The sequence below is a fragment of the Xenopus laevis genome, chromosome 5L (assembly GCF_017654675.1).
Source record: "Xenopus laevis strain J_2021 chromosome 5L, Xenopus_laevis_v10.1, whole genome shotgun sequence".
In the NCBI taxonomy this organism is placed as follows: Eukaryota; Metazoa; Chordata; class Amphibia; order Anura; family Pipidae; genus Xenopus; species Xenopus laevis.
The window spans coordinates 70,469,327-70,484,485 of NC_054379.1; the positions used below are offsets into that span (position 1 = coordinate 70,469,327).

At 40.9% G+C, this 15,159-nt stretch overlaps 1 protein-coding gene across 3 annotated transcripts in view; it reads right to left on the reverse strand.

The window, feature by feature from the left end:
- Nucleotides 1-9,759, reverse strand: part of soga3.L (SOGA family member 3 L homeolog) — a 36,261-nt gene extending 26,502 nt beyond the window's left edge. For 2 of the 3 annotated variants that reach the window (XM_041562913.1, XM_041562912.1), the window contains exons 1-3: nucleotides 9,579-9,758; nucleotides 1,109-1,832; nucleotides 194-418 (exon numbers count right to left, since the gene is read on the reverse strand). In XM_041562913.1, coding sequence (XP_041418847.1) covers nucleotides 194-418; nucleotides 1,109-1,813 — 930 coding nt within the window. In that variant the 5' untranslated portion in view covers nucleotides 1,814-1,832; nucleotides 9,579-9,758. Of the gene's footprint in view, nucleotides 1-193; nucleotides 419-1,108; nucleotides 1,833-9,578 lie in introns of all 3 variants that reach the window. The other variant, XM_041562914.1, reaches the window with a different exon arrangement.
- Between the last annotated feature and the right edge of the window lie 5,400 nt (nucleotides 9,760-15,159).

Below are 15,159 nucleotides of genomic sequence, written 5' to 3' on the forward strand. Positions count from 1 at the left end.
AGACATGAACCATGTCCATGTAGTAAGTCATTCTATATTGAAAGTTGCCCCAATATGCCCTGAATACTTCGCTATACATAAATAGGTAAACATGTATAAGAGATGTCTGATATAGACAAAAGCACTGCATTTAATAAACTTCTAATCTGATTCCCCAAAATTTTGCCTTTCGGTTCTTCCCTTATAAGTTTACCTTCAGATCTTGCTCCAAGCTGCGTAGAAGCTCTCCATCTATCTCTCCAGTCTGTGCATATCGGAGTCTCTTGCGTTCTGCCTTCCGGAGGCGGTACTGCAGGATTCTGCAGTTTTTGTTGGCTCTTTCCAACTCGTGACGCATTTCCTGCAGCTGGCAAGCATCTTCTTCAAAGAAGCTGTCTCTCATCTCATCCATCTCTGTCCTCATCTCTTCTATTTCATTCTTCACACACCACAATGAAGAAAGAGAATGTATATTAAAGTGAAAAAAAGCTTGTGATATTAGTGTCTGCAATCTTAAAACAGACATTTCCTTGTGTATGACATAGTTAACCACCTTGGACTTATCAATTCTGTTAATGCAACAAAGTTAAATTACTGACTAGCTTAGTTTACCTCACCCTGAAACAATCTTTTTTCTCTTCTAAAATGTGTTTTGCCTTTATTTTACTATGTGTATTTCTAGGTTAATTTTTTACTTGTGATTTCCAACAAATCCTAGTATCCCACAACAGAGTTGATTTGTTGCTAGGTACCATATGTCATAATTGAGCAAAAGCTGAATGGCTATAAACTGAACCTTCCTGTGCTGAACACTAATTTAGAGCAACATTCAGAAGATACAGGGATGCTGTAGGTGTTGTAGGGCAGCAACAGCTGGAAGGCAACCAATTTGACATAATTTTGTAGATTTATAAATGAATAAAGAAATGCTAATTTCTAAGATCTATAAAAGTGGGGGTGTAGATACTATGTGTTATACAGAGGGCCTTAAATGCAATGCTACAATGACACTTTCTGTGCTCAGGTGACAAATACACAAAGCATGTTTGATGATGATGAGCTTGTTTGTCTTTGCAGCAGGCCAGAATGTTGTGCAGACTGTTCTGATGCTAAGGGTGATTTCTCTCACCTTTAGGCTTTCGTTCTCATCTCGTAGCTTCTCCATTTCATCGTGCATAGCCTGCACGCTCATGGCACCTACGAGGGCCCCATCCTCCTCCTCCTGGTCCTGGATGGTCTCAGATCCATTGCCTTTATCTTGGATATTGGAGCCTGCAGCAGCAAGTCCCTTCTTCAAATGAAACTGCATCAATTCAGACTGCAGACATCCCTCCTTCCAATACCCTCCTCCGCTGCTTTGCTTCTTGGGGCTTTTCCCAACTGAAGCAGTGGATAGGGGTTGGGAAGCCAGCACTCCCTCTCCTCCTTTTGGGGGAGATTTGCCCTTAACCTTAGAGGCCTTAGGGGATACCTCCCCTACCTGATCAGGGGAGGCCACCCTGGCAGTTTCCATCCTTGCAGAGGTGGGTTCGGTAAACTCTCTGTCCTCAAGCTCTACCCCTGTCCCGGCCTCAACCCTTAATGAAGAAATTTCAGCACTGCCCGGCTGGACAGTTCCCTGTTTTTCAGCTTTGAGGCTGCTCTGCCCTGGGGAGCTCTTGGCTTTCTGCACCTGCTTGTTGGTGGTACTTCCTTTGGCACCACCCAGGGATCTGCCTCGAATGTCTCTGGGTCTGGCTGGTGATGACACTCGCTGCTGGTTTTTGCTGCTGCCCTCTGGATGTAGGCGAGGTTCAGTAGGAGAAGCAGCAGTGCCACCAAATGGCTGGCTCATTTTGAGATCTGGTCCTGAGCTGTAGAAAGAGAGAGAAAGAGAGGTTGAGCCTGAGAGAAATCAATCACAAATGTCAAACCCGACCCAAACATCTGAAACAGAGGGAGGACCCAAAATTCTTTTGTTAACAGTGTTATTTGTTTTGATTGAAATATGCATTTTCATGGCATAATGCATGATCCATAATCCATTTTTTTGTTTAGAAACATGTAATTTTGTCTAATGGGTAGGACTCCCTTTGTTACTAGGTTACATTGAGAAGATGATATATATTGCTTGTGATCGTTTAAGATTTGAAATATACACAAATCTACCCACCCATTTCTCCTTCAGTTCCTGAACACTGTACCAGATGTCCTTTATCCACTGCTGAAAATAATGGGTCAGTCTTCCTGTGTAGCCATAAACAGCAATAGCAATAGTGGGTGTATATGGTCAGTAAAAAGTTAGTGGTTAGTGAGACAGCATGCCCTGAACTCCTGCCCTGAGAAAGCAATCTGCAGATTCTGGCAAATGCTAGATGCTAGAGGGGTCTGCTGTAAGGTGCCATAGAAAGTCACTATTTAGTGGGGGGCTGTTTGGACCTCTCTGTACTTGGAATGCCAGGGTCTATTTAGACTCACAGTCTAGAGCTGACTCAAACTGTAATATGAAGCTGCCAATGAGCTGCTGGTAGCTGCCCAGCTCTTTCTTTACAACTAATGTATCACATGCCCTAGCGAGTTTTCTGCTGCAGCGATACCAACTTTGCGATGTCTACAACTGAACCGGATCTACGCCTGCTTGAGTATGCATCTGCCCATGCAGGCAGTGGGTGAGCAAATTTTCTGTAAGTAGAGTGGCTATAGAGGAAGCTGAGCCCAGGATCCAGCCCCCCTGTCCCCCCAGGATCTGCTTCCTGTATAGTTCCATCTATATCACTGGCTTGTGGTGTTGTTTTGTGGTCAACACTAAAAGCATTTGTTGGCAATGTGTATAGTTCTTACACAGGAAGATAAATAAAGGGCATGAAACATGACAGAAATAGTTTTGTGTAGTTAGAAAACAGGATGATAATTCTAGAGAAAAAAAAACGGTATTTGCATATTTACTCCAGGTTTTTATATTTATGGAATGGCTCTATATTTTCACACACAAACAAGGGTGTCCAATAAACAAAGCAGCAAACAAATAAAGGCCCTAGGGTCAAATGATTGGATTACAACAGGAATATAGGCCATCTGGGGGGAGGACCTCATCAAAGATTTGGTGCAGCCCTCGATCAATGGGAAAATCAAACCAGCCATACACAGGCACAAAAGCTGCTGAATTGGTCTGAAGAGTCCAGATGGGAAACTCAAATCTGCCTGTATATGGCGCCTTAAGACGATATTTGACTGATTTTGCCAAGTCAAGCCAGTCAGCCAGATAAAATAATTTGGCCTAGCTGGCAAAGACCAGATCATACCTCAGACCTATCAACCCTCCTGAATATTATAGATGTGCCCAGATCTATTGGGGCTCTATATTGGGATAAGGAAGAGCTGGCAACTTGGTTGGGAATAACAGGGCATGTTCAAAAACCTCTGGGAAATCACATCCAGGAGGTTAGGAGAAGGCCACTTACATCAAACAAGACTCGTGGTCCTCAAAGGTTTTCCTAGCTTGCCTGATCCATATCTAAATAAACACTAATACTTATACATCTATTCAGAACTATCCATGGTCCCAAGAGGTAACCATAGAGGCATACTATCAACAGAATAATAAGTGCTTACTATTTCATGGTGCTCACGTGACTATTTCTATTTCCTTTCTGGCACACAGAAGCTTCCTTATGGCACTGATTCTAGATCAGCATTTCTTAACCTTTTCTACAAGTAAACAGAGTATTATTCCCTCTGGAAACCTGTGGTGAGCTCTGTGTCCTATGAATCAGCCACTACACCAAAAATTGGTGTAGAACCCGTTTCAGACTTTATTTGCTCACAGTGCAATGTACACAGTGTAATTTTGTAAGGAAAATGATGCCTCCAAATTCTAACTGGAATCTTATATATCTCTAAAAGACAAGACAGCAGGACACACACACAGAACTGTTTATAATGGGAATGCTAACAGGAGTCCAGCCATACAGCTGTTGTTATGCTACAACTTCCAACACTTACTTATAGGTTCCAAGCTTGGACAGTTTTACTTTAACCCTCTTGGATTCTGCTGTGCTGTGTGTTGCTCATAAGCAAGCAGTGCAGCACAAGTCAATTTTACAGCATTTGCAGTTAGGTTCCTTACAGCTGTGTGTTCAGCCCAACATGTACACAGTTGCCTAGTGGGGTTTCACCTCATTGATGGCAGAGGCAGCTCTCCACTGGATCAAATGTCTAATTTTAACCAAGGGCTAAAATGGAGATAAGTGCTAAACAATATTGGTCAATGCCATTTTGTACATGAAACCATCTCTAGCACAATTCTCCCATTAAAATTCTGTTATAAGGCCCTAACCAGCTTTACAGACAAAGCTTTCTCTCCCATCAGTGATCTTATTGTGAGAACAACTTTTAGAGAAAGAAGTGTATTCCATATATTTTCTAGATATTGCATTACAACCAGGAGAAGACGGAGGGGTCTCAGGGATATATTTGAATGATTTATACATATAAAGAAACCAAAGACTGACAGAGGTAGAGATGGGACCAGATAAACAGAACATGAAACTGTAATAAGCATGAATTAAAGTAAAATAAACCACAGTGTCTAAACCATAAGTTGTTCTACTTGACATACTGTGCTAAAGAGAGAAACAAAAGAAAAGTCACAAAAATTACTAGTGATATTACTATTGTACAGGTTATTTATGAATGATAAATATACAAACAGAAAAACACAACAGAAAGCTAATTTACAAATTATATTCAAGCTTCACTTTAAAGGCAAGAAAAAGTTAGACTTAACTTCATGCACAGTAAACATTTCATTATGTATACCCCAGCTTACGTCTGCACTAGGGACACCTGGAAGAGTTAAGATAGTGGCACTGTACTGCTTTTTCCACTAGGTTGGTGCATTTGTTCACTTAAAGGAGACCAGCCCAGGTAATATAGCTAAGTGACTGAATTCACGCTAACTTATTGGCACCTCAGTGAAATTTGCCTGTGCTCATTCTTTAAAAGTACAAAGAGGTGCAAGTGATATTCATTTCCATTTGCTTGTTTACTGTTCTAACACATTTAGCACATTTTTGGGCTACTTTAGTGAATTTCTGCTGGTGCTTCAGTGTGGAAGCTCAGCAATTCAAGTTTACAAATGCTGCTACATTTGTTGATATGTTTCTCAGCAGCATCTGAGCAATATTAGCAGCTACTGTATCAATGCTGACCAAGATACATGGTCAGTAGGGCCAAATATAAGAAATGTATCAATTCATGTATTGAATTAGAACAGCAGATTCTGTGACCAGAGAATATGTAATATGAAACAAACTTCAATATTACAAATATGATCACAAATTAAAATAAAGAAATAAAAACAAAGCTGAAACTGAAATAAACATTTTGACATTGAAAAACATAACCACTTTAAAGGGGTAGTTCACCCTTTAAATTAATGCAGACAGTGATATTCTCAGACAATTTGGATTTTTTTAAATGATTTAGCTTTTTACATTAGCAGCTATCTGGTTGCTATGGTTCAATTTACACTAGCAACCAGCAGTGGTTTGAATGAGAGACAAAAGATTTAAAAAACAATAAAAAATGAAGACCAATTGAAAAGTTGCTAAGAATAAGAATTTAACATACTAAAAGTTAACTTAAAGTTGAACTACCTGTTTAAAGTATCAAACTTTAACTGTTTTGTACTTTTTATTAACAATAACATAAAACTTAGTTCTACAAAGGATTTCTTCAATAAAATTAAATGACTGATCAAGGTTCTGAATAATTTTGCAAGACACTATCAAGCCATGAATATGCTCTACAGGTAAGGGATTTGTAATTCAGAATGCTCGAGACCTGGGGGTTTCTTGATAAGGTGCTATTTAGACCTCCATATTTTACGTCTACTGAGAAAGCTTTTCAAAATAAATAAACCCAATGGGATTATTTTGCCACCAATAAGGATGAATTATTTCTTAGTTAGGATCAAGTACAAGGTACTGTCTTATTACAAAGACAGACATAATATCAAAGGCTATTGTGATACTAAGCTCCATAGTTAGTATAGGTATGGGTATATAGAATTTAATTAAAAGTAGGGAGGAGTGTGTGTATGGATGCTGGGTTTTCATTTGGAGGGGTTGAACTTGATGGACTTTGTCATTTTTCAACCCAATTTAACTATGTAACTATGTAACTATTCATATCCATGGTTAATTTCCCTGTAATGGGAACACGTGAACAACAGACAAATATACACATTCAAAACAATTAAGATTTCTAGACTTATTACTCCCAATAAGCTCTGCATATTTAGTACCTGTGACAATACAGAAAATGATACAAATAGCAAGGCTTTATAATATTGGAGTGCTATTTAAGAGCAATGCTCCAGTCTGGATGTCCAGACAATGACAGGATGAGATTGCATATAATCAAATGCATCCAGTAAAGAATAAATGCTGAAGTAAATATAAAGGTTAACAGAAAAGACTGCCAATCTCTGGCATGATGCCAAAGCACAGAGAATTACAGAGATTACACACACAACATGGCCCCAGTACAGGCTAAAGTATAAGGAAGCACATTAACACTGAGAAGCAATGTTTGCTAAGCATTCTAACCCCAAATGCCCAACTCTTCTCTCTCCAGCACAAAGAACTCACTGAGAAAGTAGCATATGCCACTGCTGTCCAACACACTGTCTTCACCTAAAAAAAACAAAAAAACTCCCCCCTATATACAGTGCTGAGTTTGGCAGTGCTGTATTCATGAGAAGCAGGCAAAGGGGTAACATAGGCATCCCCCTTCAGGCCATAACAAAACCCTGCACTTAGCCTCTGTCCTTTTATACTTATGGTCTGGGGTCTTTATAAATGACCTGGAATGTGGGAAATTGTGGGGACACATTTCAAAATGAAAAAAAAAGCATCCAATATGATTCAGTTATACCCACCAAATTTATCACCTAACTAACATATTGATTAATCAGTTTTTCATTCACCATGAGCACTGTAACCCACTATGAAATATTTGCACCCCAGTCTTAATACTCTCCCACTGTAGAGCTCAGGGTGGATAGCAGCAACCAGTTAGAAGTAGGGTGCTTTACAGGTCCTCATTAGAGGGGTCATGACTTTCATTCTGATTTGGGATCCAGTCGCACACCTTGTTCCATATTTTGCCTGCTTATAAGACTAAGGGGTGGCTGGTGTTAGACTTTTAGGTTAATTTAGAGTTCAAATAGTGTATATTTGGAGCGTGAGTGAAAGGTGGAGTGCCTGGAGGAAATGCATGCAGCCATGGGGAGAACATTCCTTCATCAAACCCAGGACACCAGCACCACTAATCCCTGTGACACCACCTTATATTTAAAAACAACAAAATTAAATAGTGAAGGATAAAAGTGCCCTACAAGCTTAACTGCTAGTCCTACCTGACATGGGCAAGTTGCTGGGAGTTGTGATGTTGTGAGAACTGGAGTACACAAAGGATCTATAGATGTGATACAGCATGTTTTAGTGAGAAGTGCCTGTCACATGACATCACCAGGTGATTAGGGGCTATTCTTATTCAAAGTGAATATTGTGAGCATTTCATTTTGTCACCCTCTATTACAAAACACCTGAATGCTACCTGTGCTCCATTATCCTTGCAACTTCTAATAAAGTGCCCAAATAAGTTTGATATGCCCAGACACACCAGCGCAATGACGAGCCAAAAATTAACAATACAAAGGACACAAGGTGACAGAAAGAAGGTTACCCTGTTTTTTGGGGCACCAGTACAGGCAGTTACAACAATGCTGGTTGTCATTTTACCCTCCCTAAAAAAACACGTATGCAAGTGCACACAATATTGTTATATAGGAGCAAATGACATTTGGCAGCTCCCACTCAAACATACAGTAACTGCATAATATACATAAAAAAAAATCATAAAAAAAAAACCTGAAAGATGGCAGCTTAGCATTTATTATTATTACAATGCACAGGAATGGAAAATGTCCATGCAGTCAGAAGCCAGTTCTGCATTTATGTTTTTTTAGGAAAAAATAGGAAATGCATTTAACAAGTGACAAATGCTAATATTTATTTTAAGTTAATAAAAAAAACCTGCATGATGACACTCCAGGGCAGATTTATCAAAATGTGAGTTTAGAGCTTAATAAATAAAAACTCACCCACATTCTATTCATTCCTATGGGATTTTTAGACCCTTATTTATGAAATGGTGAGTTACGATGTTCACTCATTGAATAACAGAATTCTAAAAATCACATAGGAATGAATAGAATGTGGGCGAGTGTTTATTTTAATTATTAAGCTCTAAACTCACATTTTGATAAATCTGCCCCTCCATGTTAATAATCTTAGGGCCACATGGAAGTAACATGCATTCGACAAATGGCACAAAGCATTTGGATACATGCAGCCCACCGTTCCCATGAACCTGTCCTGCCTGCAGAAAGAGCAGTGACCAAAACTGATTTCCAACTACAGCAAAAACACCCAACCTGTAATCCACTCCTCTGGTTTAATTACACTCGCATATACCCACCAGAACTATTGGGTGTCTCTGAGCCTAGGCAATGTGCTGCCATACTCCAATGGTGTAAAAGAAATCAGTGGATCCGAAAAGAACAGATTTGGGCATTTAGGATCATTTAAAAAAAAAGATGTGTTCCTTAGAAACCAATAGGTTATTAAAGCTGAAAGGAAAGCTTGGCATGCATTTGTCCAAATAATTGAATGATTATTATCCTTGTTAGCTACCCAATACAGAAGTTTTATTTTACATTTCAAGAATGTTACCCTCTAACCTGAGAGCCCCCCCAACATAACACACACCTCCAAAGCTGTCTGTGTCATTAGAATTGTGCTTCAGCTGATAAGGGTTGCTATTAAAAGTGATACAAAACACACCCAGCAGCTTCCCTGCAGGCACCTCCATCCAAATGTTCCTTCTCTCTGGAGGGAGGGGAGTGAGAATTAAAAGCCCCAGGTACAGATTTCAGAGGCCTAGTCATGTCACAAAGATGTAATTGTTCTGCAGCACCTGCACATCCTCTAGCGCATCCTCATCATCCCCACACCCTATTTACCCAGAATTCCCCCTGCCTATAACTAGGATTCCGTCACTCTCCATCCTCCCTACCTCTCTGCACCACTGCCTTTCAGAGAAGTTGGGTTTCTGCTCCCCTCCAGCCCACAACTGCTAATGCTTGGCCAGCATTTTATAAAACATTTAATTAAAACCCATTGTTGGAGAGATCAGGCCTGTCCAACCCACTACCCTCCAGCAGCCCATGGCTGGTCCTACCTGCTGCGGCCCTCCAGCTGAACAGCCCTGGGAACCATCATGTGCCTGGGTGATGCCATTGCAGTTTAGCAAGAATAGCACAGTTATAGATTCATATCGGTACCCTCTTACTACAGTACAGTACCCCACCCCTAAATGTGAGCCTAAGCTCCACCCCTAGCCGGGTCTCTGGCACACTATCCAGGGCCCATAAACCTAGGGCACTACATTTCCCAGCATCCCATGTGAGGAGCCGATGGGAGATGGAGAGCAGAAGCTTTGCACAAAGAGACCGATATACGAATGAATGGAAAGGACAGCATTGCACTCACCATCGCTCCGCTTGATCTCCACATAAATTCCTATGTGGATTTTGCCAAAGCTGTCTGCCTTGCCTCCCCCTCCCTGTGATGGTTGCTCCTCGCCGCCCGCAATAGCCCGTTCCTCTGTAAGCTCACAGTCAGTTATTGTTCTAATAAAATGGAGCAGCTGAGGAGGCGATGCCGGGGAAACAAGAGAAGAAGGAGGGGCCTCTGCCGGTGTCACTGACAGCACCACACACAGGGATGAGCAGAACGTCATTGAAAGGGGCGGGCCATAAGGAACGGTGTGGCCCGTGATGCTGCAGGCTGACTGTCTGGACAGAAGGAGCAGGCGCAGTTAGCTGGGCGTGCAGTCATTGCTCGGGGTAGGGGTGAGTGATGTCAGATGGGCTTTGGCGCAGAGGATGGAGGGGTGGGGAAAAGACCAGTGGGAACTTTGGTACCCAATAACTCGCTGGTACAGCTGCAGAGAACAGTGTTCGATGGTTGAGTGTGCGTACAGTATGGCTCCCTGCGCTATCAGACGTGCACGGCTGGATTTACATAATGAGTGACCCTAGGCCCACTGCCGTTCGTCGCCCCTGTCCCCTCCCCTTTAATTGTGCAAATTTTCATCATCTGGACCCGAGCAATGGGGATTTAAAAAATGATTGTATCTCCAGTGCATCCCCAGTGTTTTTGAACCAATGTGGGTGTGGTTGGGCAGCATGCCGCCCCCCTAAAATCCTGGTGGCCTTTCCACAAATCCGGCCCTGGTTAAAAGTTCTGTTGAGGGGAGGGGTTTGGCCGGCGCACAATTATACCGCTGACCCTCAGATTTACCTTTAGCCTTTAAGCTGCTGCGGATGTTGTGTAGGGAGAAGGTTTGGCAAAGGCTTAGGGGAGAAATATGGGATGCTCTAAGGGCCTTTAAAGCGACGCAGAGGGGAGAAAAATAAGAGACAAACTGGTAATGAAGAGAAGGGGGTAATATAATGGGGAGTGCAGACAGCAAATAAAGTGAAATGGTGGGAGGGTACACTGAGGGAAGATGAAAAGATAGAGGAAAGCACAGGAGAGTGAAGAGGGAGGAAAGATTTGATATTGGGGAACAGAAGTCACCTCCCTGTAGATTTTACACTTTTAAAGGTGACCCGACACCCAAAAAAATTATTCAAAATCCCATTTTATCACATAAGTCAAGCAAAATGAACTTTAATTACACAATATAAATTATTTGAATCTTGTTGCCTTCAGTCTGGGATTACTTAATTATAGCAAGCAGGCAGGAGCCATTTTGTGGACACTGTTATTAAGGCAAGCCTTGTATCATCTCAGAATCTTGTTTGAGCACCAGAATAGGGGACCCGATGTCCATCCCCATGCCCTGACTACACAATTAAATGGTTTACAGAATGGGGGAATGTTGGGAGAGCAGTGACATCTAGGAAATGCTGAATGGAAAGTGAAAGTAATTGACTGGCCCGCCTTTATGCCTAAGGCATAGAGGAGGGGCAGACAATATTTGATTGACAGCTGAGATTTTTAAATCAGCTTACGAACAGCTATGAATGCTTTAATAAAAAATAGAAATTGGATTTCATGTTTTATTTGAAAAGGACTTGTATTGTACAGATTTTTGTGTCTGGGTGAACAGCGGCAATAGAAAAGGAGGATGGGTATGTCTGTTTGTTAGACAGATGGAGATGATGAAAATGAGGGAGCTGAAGCCTTATGAATGGAGCTCTTCACTGACTGTAAAGAGTCCAACAAATTAATTGTAGGAGCTTGCTGTAGACTCCCTAATATCAGGTCAAAAGTCAAGAGGAGGAGGCTAAGCTCCTGATGTAAATAGAAATGGCTGCTAGTAGAAAGTAATGATAATGAGGGATTTTAATTACCCAGATACTGACTGGAGCAAAGGTACTGCCAGGACAGTTAATATGAACAAGTTAATAAACTAGTTGCATGACAATTATATGGCACAGGTTGTTGAAAAGCAAATTTTAGCTCCTTAAAGGAGAACTAAACCCCCCTAAAGCTAAAAGCCCCCATTGCCTTCTCCACTGACCCCCCCCCCCTCTGCTTCCATCCTGCATAGTGTAAAGCAAGAACAAGTGTCCCATCCAGCTACACTGACCTGAACACTGTGTGCGGGGAGGAAGCAGAGAAGGGGACCAGCGAAGAAGGTAGGGGCTTTTAGCTGGAGGGGGTTTTGTTCTCCTTTAGGGGCTGCCCTTCAGAGCATATATTGGGGAATTATGTTTTCTGCTAACAACACAAAACAGCAATGGTTGTCATTTAAAATTATATTAAATTGTTACTGTTCTCAATGTATTCCTTTAAAGGAAAAGCTCCAATGTGCTCTGCTTTGCAATGAGGGGTAATTACCAGCTTAGGGGCATTTACTTGTGTGAACACCTGTGCGGAGGGGGAGCAGAGAGGGGGGACTATGGAGGGTAGGGTTTTTTATTAACAAGGGGGTTTAGTTCACCTTTAAGAAGTAAGCGTAGAAGCACCAATAAACACCTATGTGGCTTAATACAGAAGTAAATAAGTTAATATGAAAGAAGAGAAATTACTTGTGGTGGGCTTTATGACGGATAGGTCATGTCAGTCAAATTTTATTTCCTTTTATGATGAGGTAAGTAAAATGCTGGATAGCGGGGGGGCAGTAGATGTGATCTATTTGGATTTTGCCAAAGCGTTTGATACAGTGCCCCACAAACAACTGCTTACTAAACTTAGGTATGTTGGGCTTAATACATACATTTGCACATGGATAGGAAACTGGATACAGGATCGGGTACAGAGGGTGGTTGTTAATGGTACATTGTCTACTTGGAGTAAGCTTCTTAGTGGGGTCCCTCAGGGCTCTGTATTGGGTCTACTTTTATTTAACTTGTTCATTAATGACCATGGGGAGGGTATTGTAAGTAATGTATCAGTATTTGCAGATGGCACAAAATGATGCAACTCAATTGATTCCATCCAGGATGCGGCATCATTGCAGCAGGATCTTGACAAACTGGCAATTTGGGCAGCTAAGTGGCAAATGAGAATCAATGTTGATAAATTTAAAGTCATGCACCTGGGATGTAAACATATTCAAGCCACTTATACCCTTAATGGGACTGAACTAAGCAAATCCGTAATGGAAAAGGACCATAAGGGTATACACTATTTATCAAAGAGTGAAGTTAGAGATCGTCACAGTCCACTAAAGTGAAATTCCACCATTCTACATTCATTTCTGGGATTTTGAAAGGCGTATTTATCAAAGAATGAACTTTCACCCACTAATAAATACTTTTTTAAAAATCCAATAGAAATGAATGGAGAGTGGCAGAATTTCACTCTAGAGGACTGTGGTGATCTCTAACTTCATTCTATGATAAATATGCCCCTTAGTGTCCTTGTACATAATAAACTTGGCAGTAGCAAGCAATGCCAGTCAGCAGCTTCAAGGGCAAACAAGGACTTGAGCTGTAATAAAAGGTGCATAGATTGGTGGGCGGAGGGGGATAGCAGTGGTAAGGCCCTATCTAGAATATGCGATACAGCTTTGGTCTCCAGTGCTGAAATGGGATATTATTGCATTAGAGTGGGTCCAGAAAGGGCAACTAAGTTGGTAATAGGAATGAAAAATCTCAGCTTTGAAGATAGACTGGCCAAGTTGGCATTGTCCACTCTGGAGAAAATGTGCTTAAGGGATGATATAACTATGTTTAAATATATAAGGGCATCATATGATAATCTCCCAGTAGGTTCTTCCAGCTGACAAGAGGGCATGCATTCCGTTTGGAAGAAAGGAGGTTCTGACTAAATATTCGGAAGGGGTTTTTTACAGTGAGAGCTGTGTAGATGTGGAATTCTCTCCCTGAATCAGTCGTACTGGTTGATACATTAGATAACTTTAAGAAGGGGTTGGAGAGCTTTTTAGCAAGTGAGGGAAAACAGGGTTAAGGAAGATAGCTCCTAGTACAAGTTGATCCAGGGACTGGTCCGATTGCCATCTTGAAGTCAGGAAGGCTTTTTTCCCCCTCTGAGGCAAATTGGAGTGTCTTCAAACTGTTTTTTTTTTTGCCTTCCTCTTGACTGGATCACTCAATGTGTGTCTTTTTTAAACGTAACTTACTATGTTACCATGAGCCCTGCGTTGACTAATTGAGTAAAAGAACGGTGCAGCTAAGCTGGCAAAGTTTGCTCCAAACATAAAAAAATATAGTTTAATCAAATAAAAGGATATAATTTAAAAGGCCTTTTTATACCTTTTGTATTTGTATAATATTTGGCCCCTGATGAAGGCCACCTATGTGGTCGAAACACGTAGGGCGACCTGCTACTATGTAAGTGTTTAGTAAAATAATTTTTGTATCTTCATTTAAGACTGAGTGTGCAATCCTCATTTTTTTTGAGTTTGTAAATGTTAGGAGGCTTCTTTTGGGCAGCCCCCTCAGGCATTAGCACCTCAGCATTTCTTTTTGGGTGTGTGCTTTCCAAACTGTATTTTGTTGTGAAGCCTGATGTAAACGTTAGGCTTTTGACAAAAAACAAGAGTAAAGTTAGTTTGCAAAATTAATTATTTCGAATCCAGTGCTCAAAGAGGATTATTGAATTAGAGAGAGCCAAAAGAAGAGCAACTAAGCAGGTAAAGGTTATGTAAACTTTCAATTATGAGGAAAGACCAACTGAGTTTAAGCTGTTTACACTAGAGAAGAGGCACTTAAGGGGGATATGATATCTATGTATACATATATAAGGGGATCATATAATAAACTCTCAAATGCTTTATTTATCAGTAAGTCCTTCCAGCAGACAAAAGGTCATCCATTACAATTAGAAGAAAGGCTTTTCCATCTTAATATTCAGAAAAGGCATTTATAACGTAAGAGCTGTAATAAGTTGTACTGTCAGATACATGAGATAGCTTCCAGAAAGGGTTGGATGGTTGGATGCAGGGTTATTGAAATTAGCTGTCAGTAGAAAAATGTGGTCCGTTTCTCATCCTGGAGTCAGTAAGGGTTTTTTCCCCATCTGAGGATGAAGAGATTTTTTCCGTGCTCTGGATCAACTAGCAGCTGGCAGGTTAGTGTATACATAAAAAGTTGAACTAGCGGGACATGTATTTTTTCAACCTATGCTAGTATGTTGAAATTTGAAATAAAGATAAACCAAAGTGGAACGTTAAAAGGAAAGCCATAGCTGAATATTGGTCAGGGTAGACAACAGTAATTGAGGGAGCCAAGAGGTCAGCATAGGAAATACCAAGGCTCAAAACCAGGACAAAAGTAGAAGCAGGAAAGGGGCAATAACTCACATTCATCACTCATACAGATTCTGGAGTAAGGATGCAGGTTTAGAAACGCAGGGCTCTCAAGCACAGAATACTGGAACTTTACAGGGGCTAGGCCAGAGGAGAGAAGAAGAAAACAAAAAGATTTAGGGGCCAATTCAAGAATGCTCTAGCATTCAGATACTAAAACCACTCAAGAGTTCCTAAACAATTGCGTGGTTTCTTCATTCAAATAAAAAAAAATGTAGGGCACACTTCATTCAAATACCTCAACTTCCTACTAAGCGGGGGTTTTTAAAAAATAATAAAAAGCTT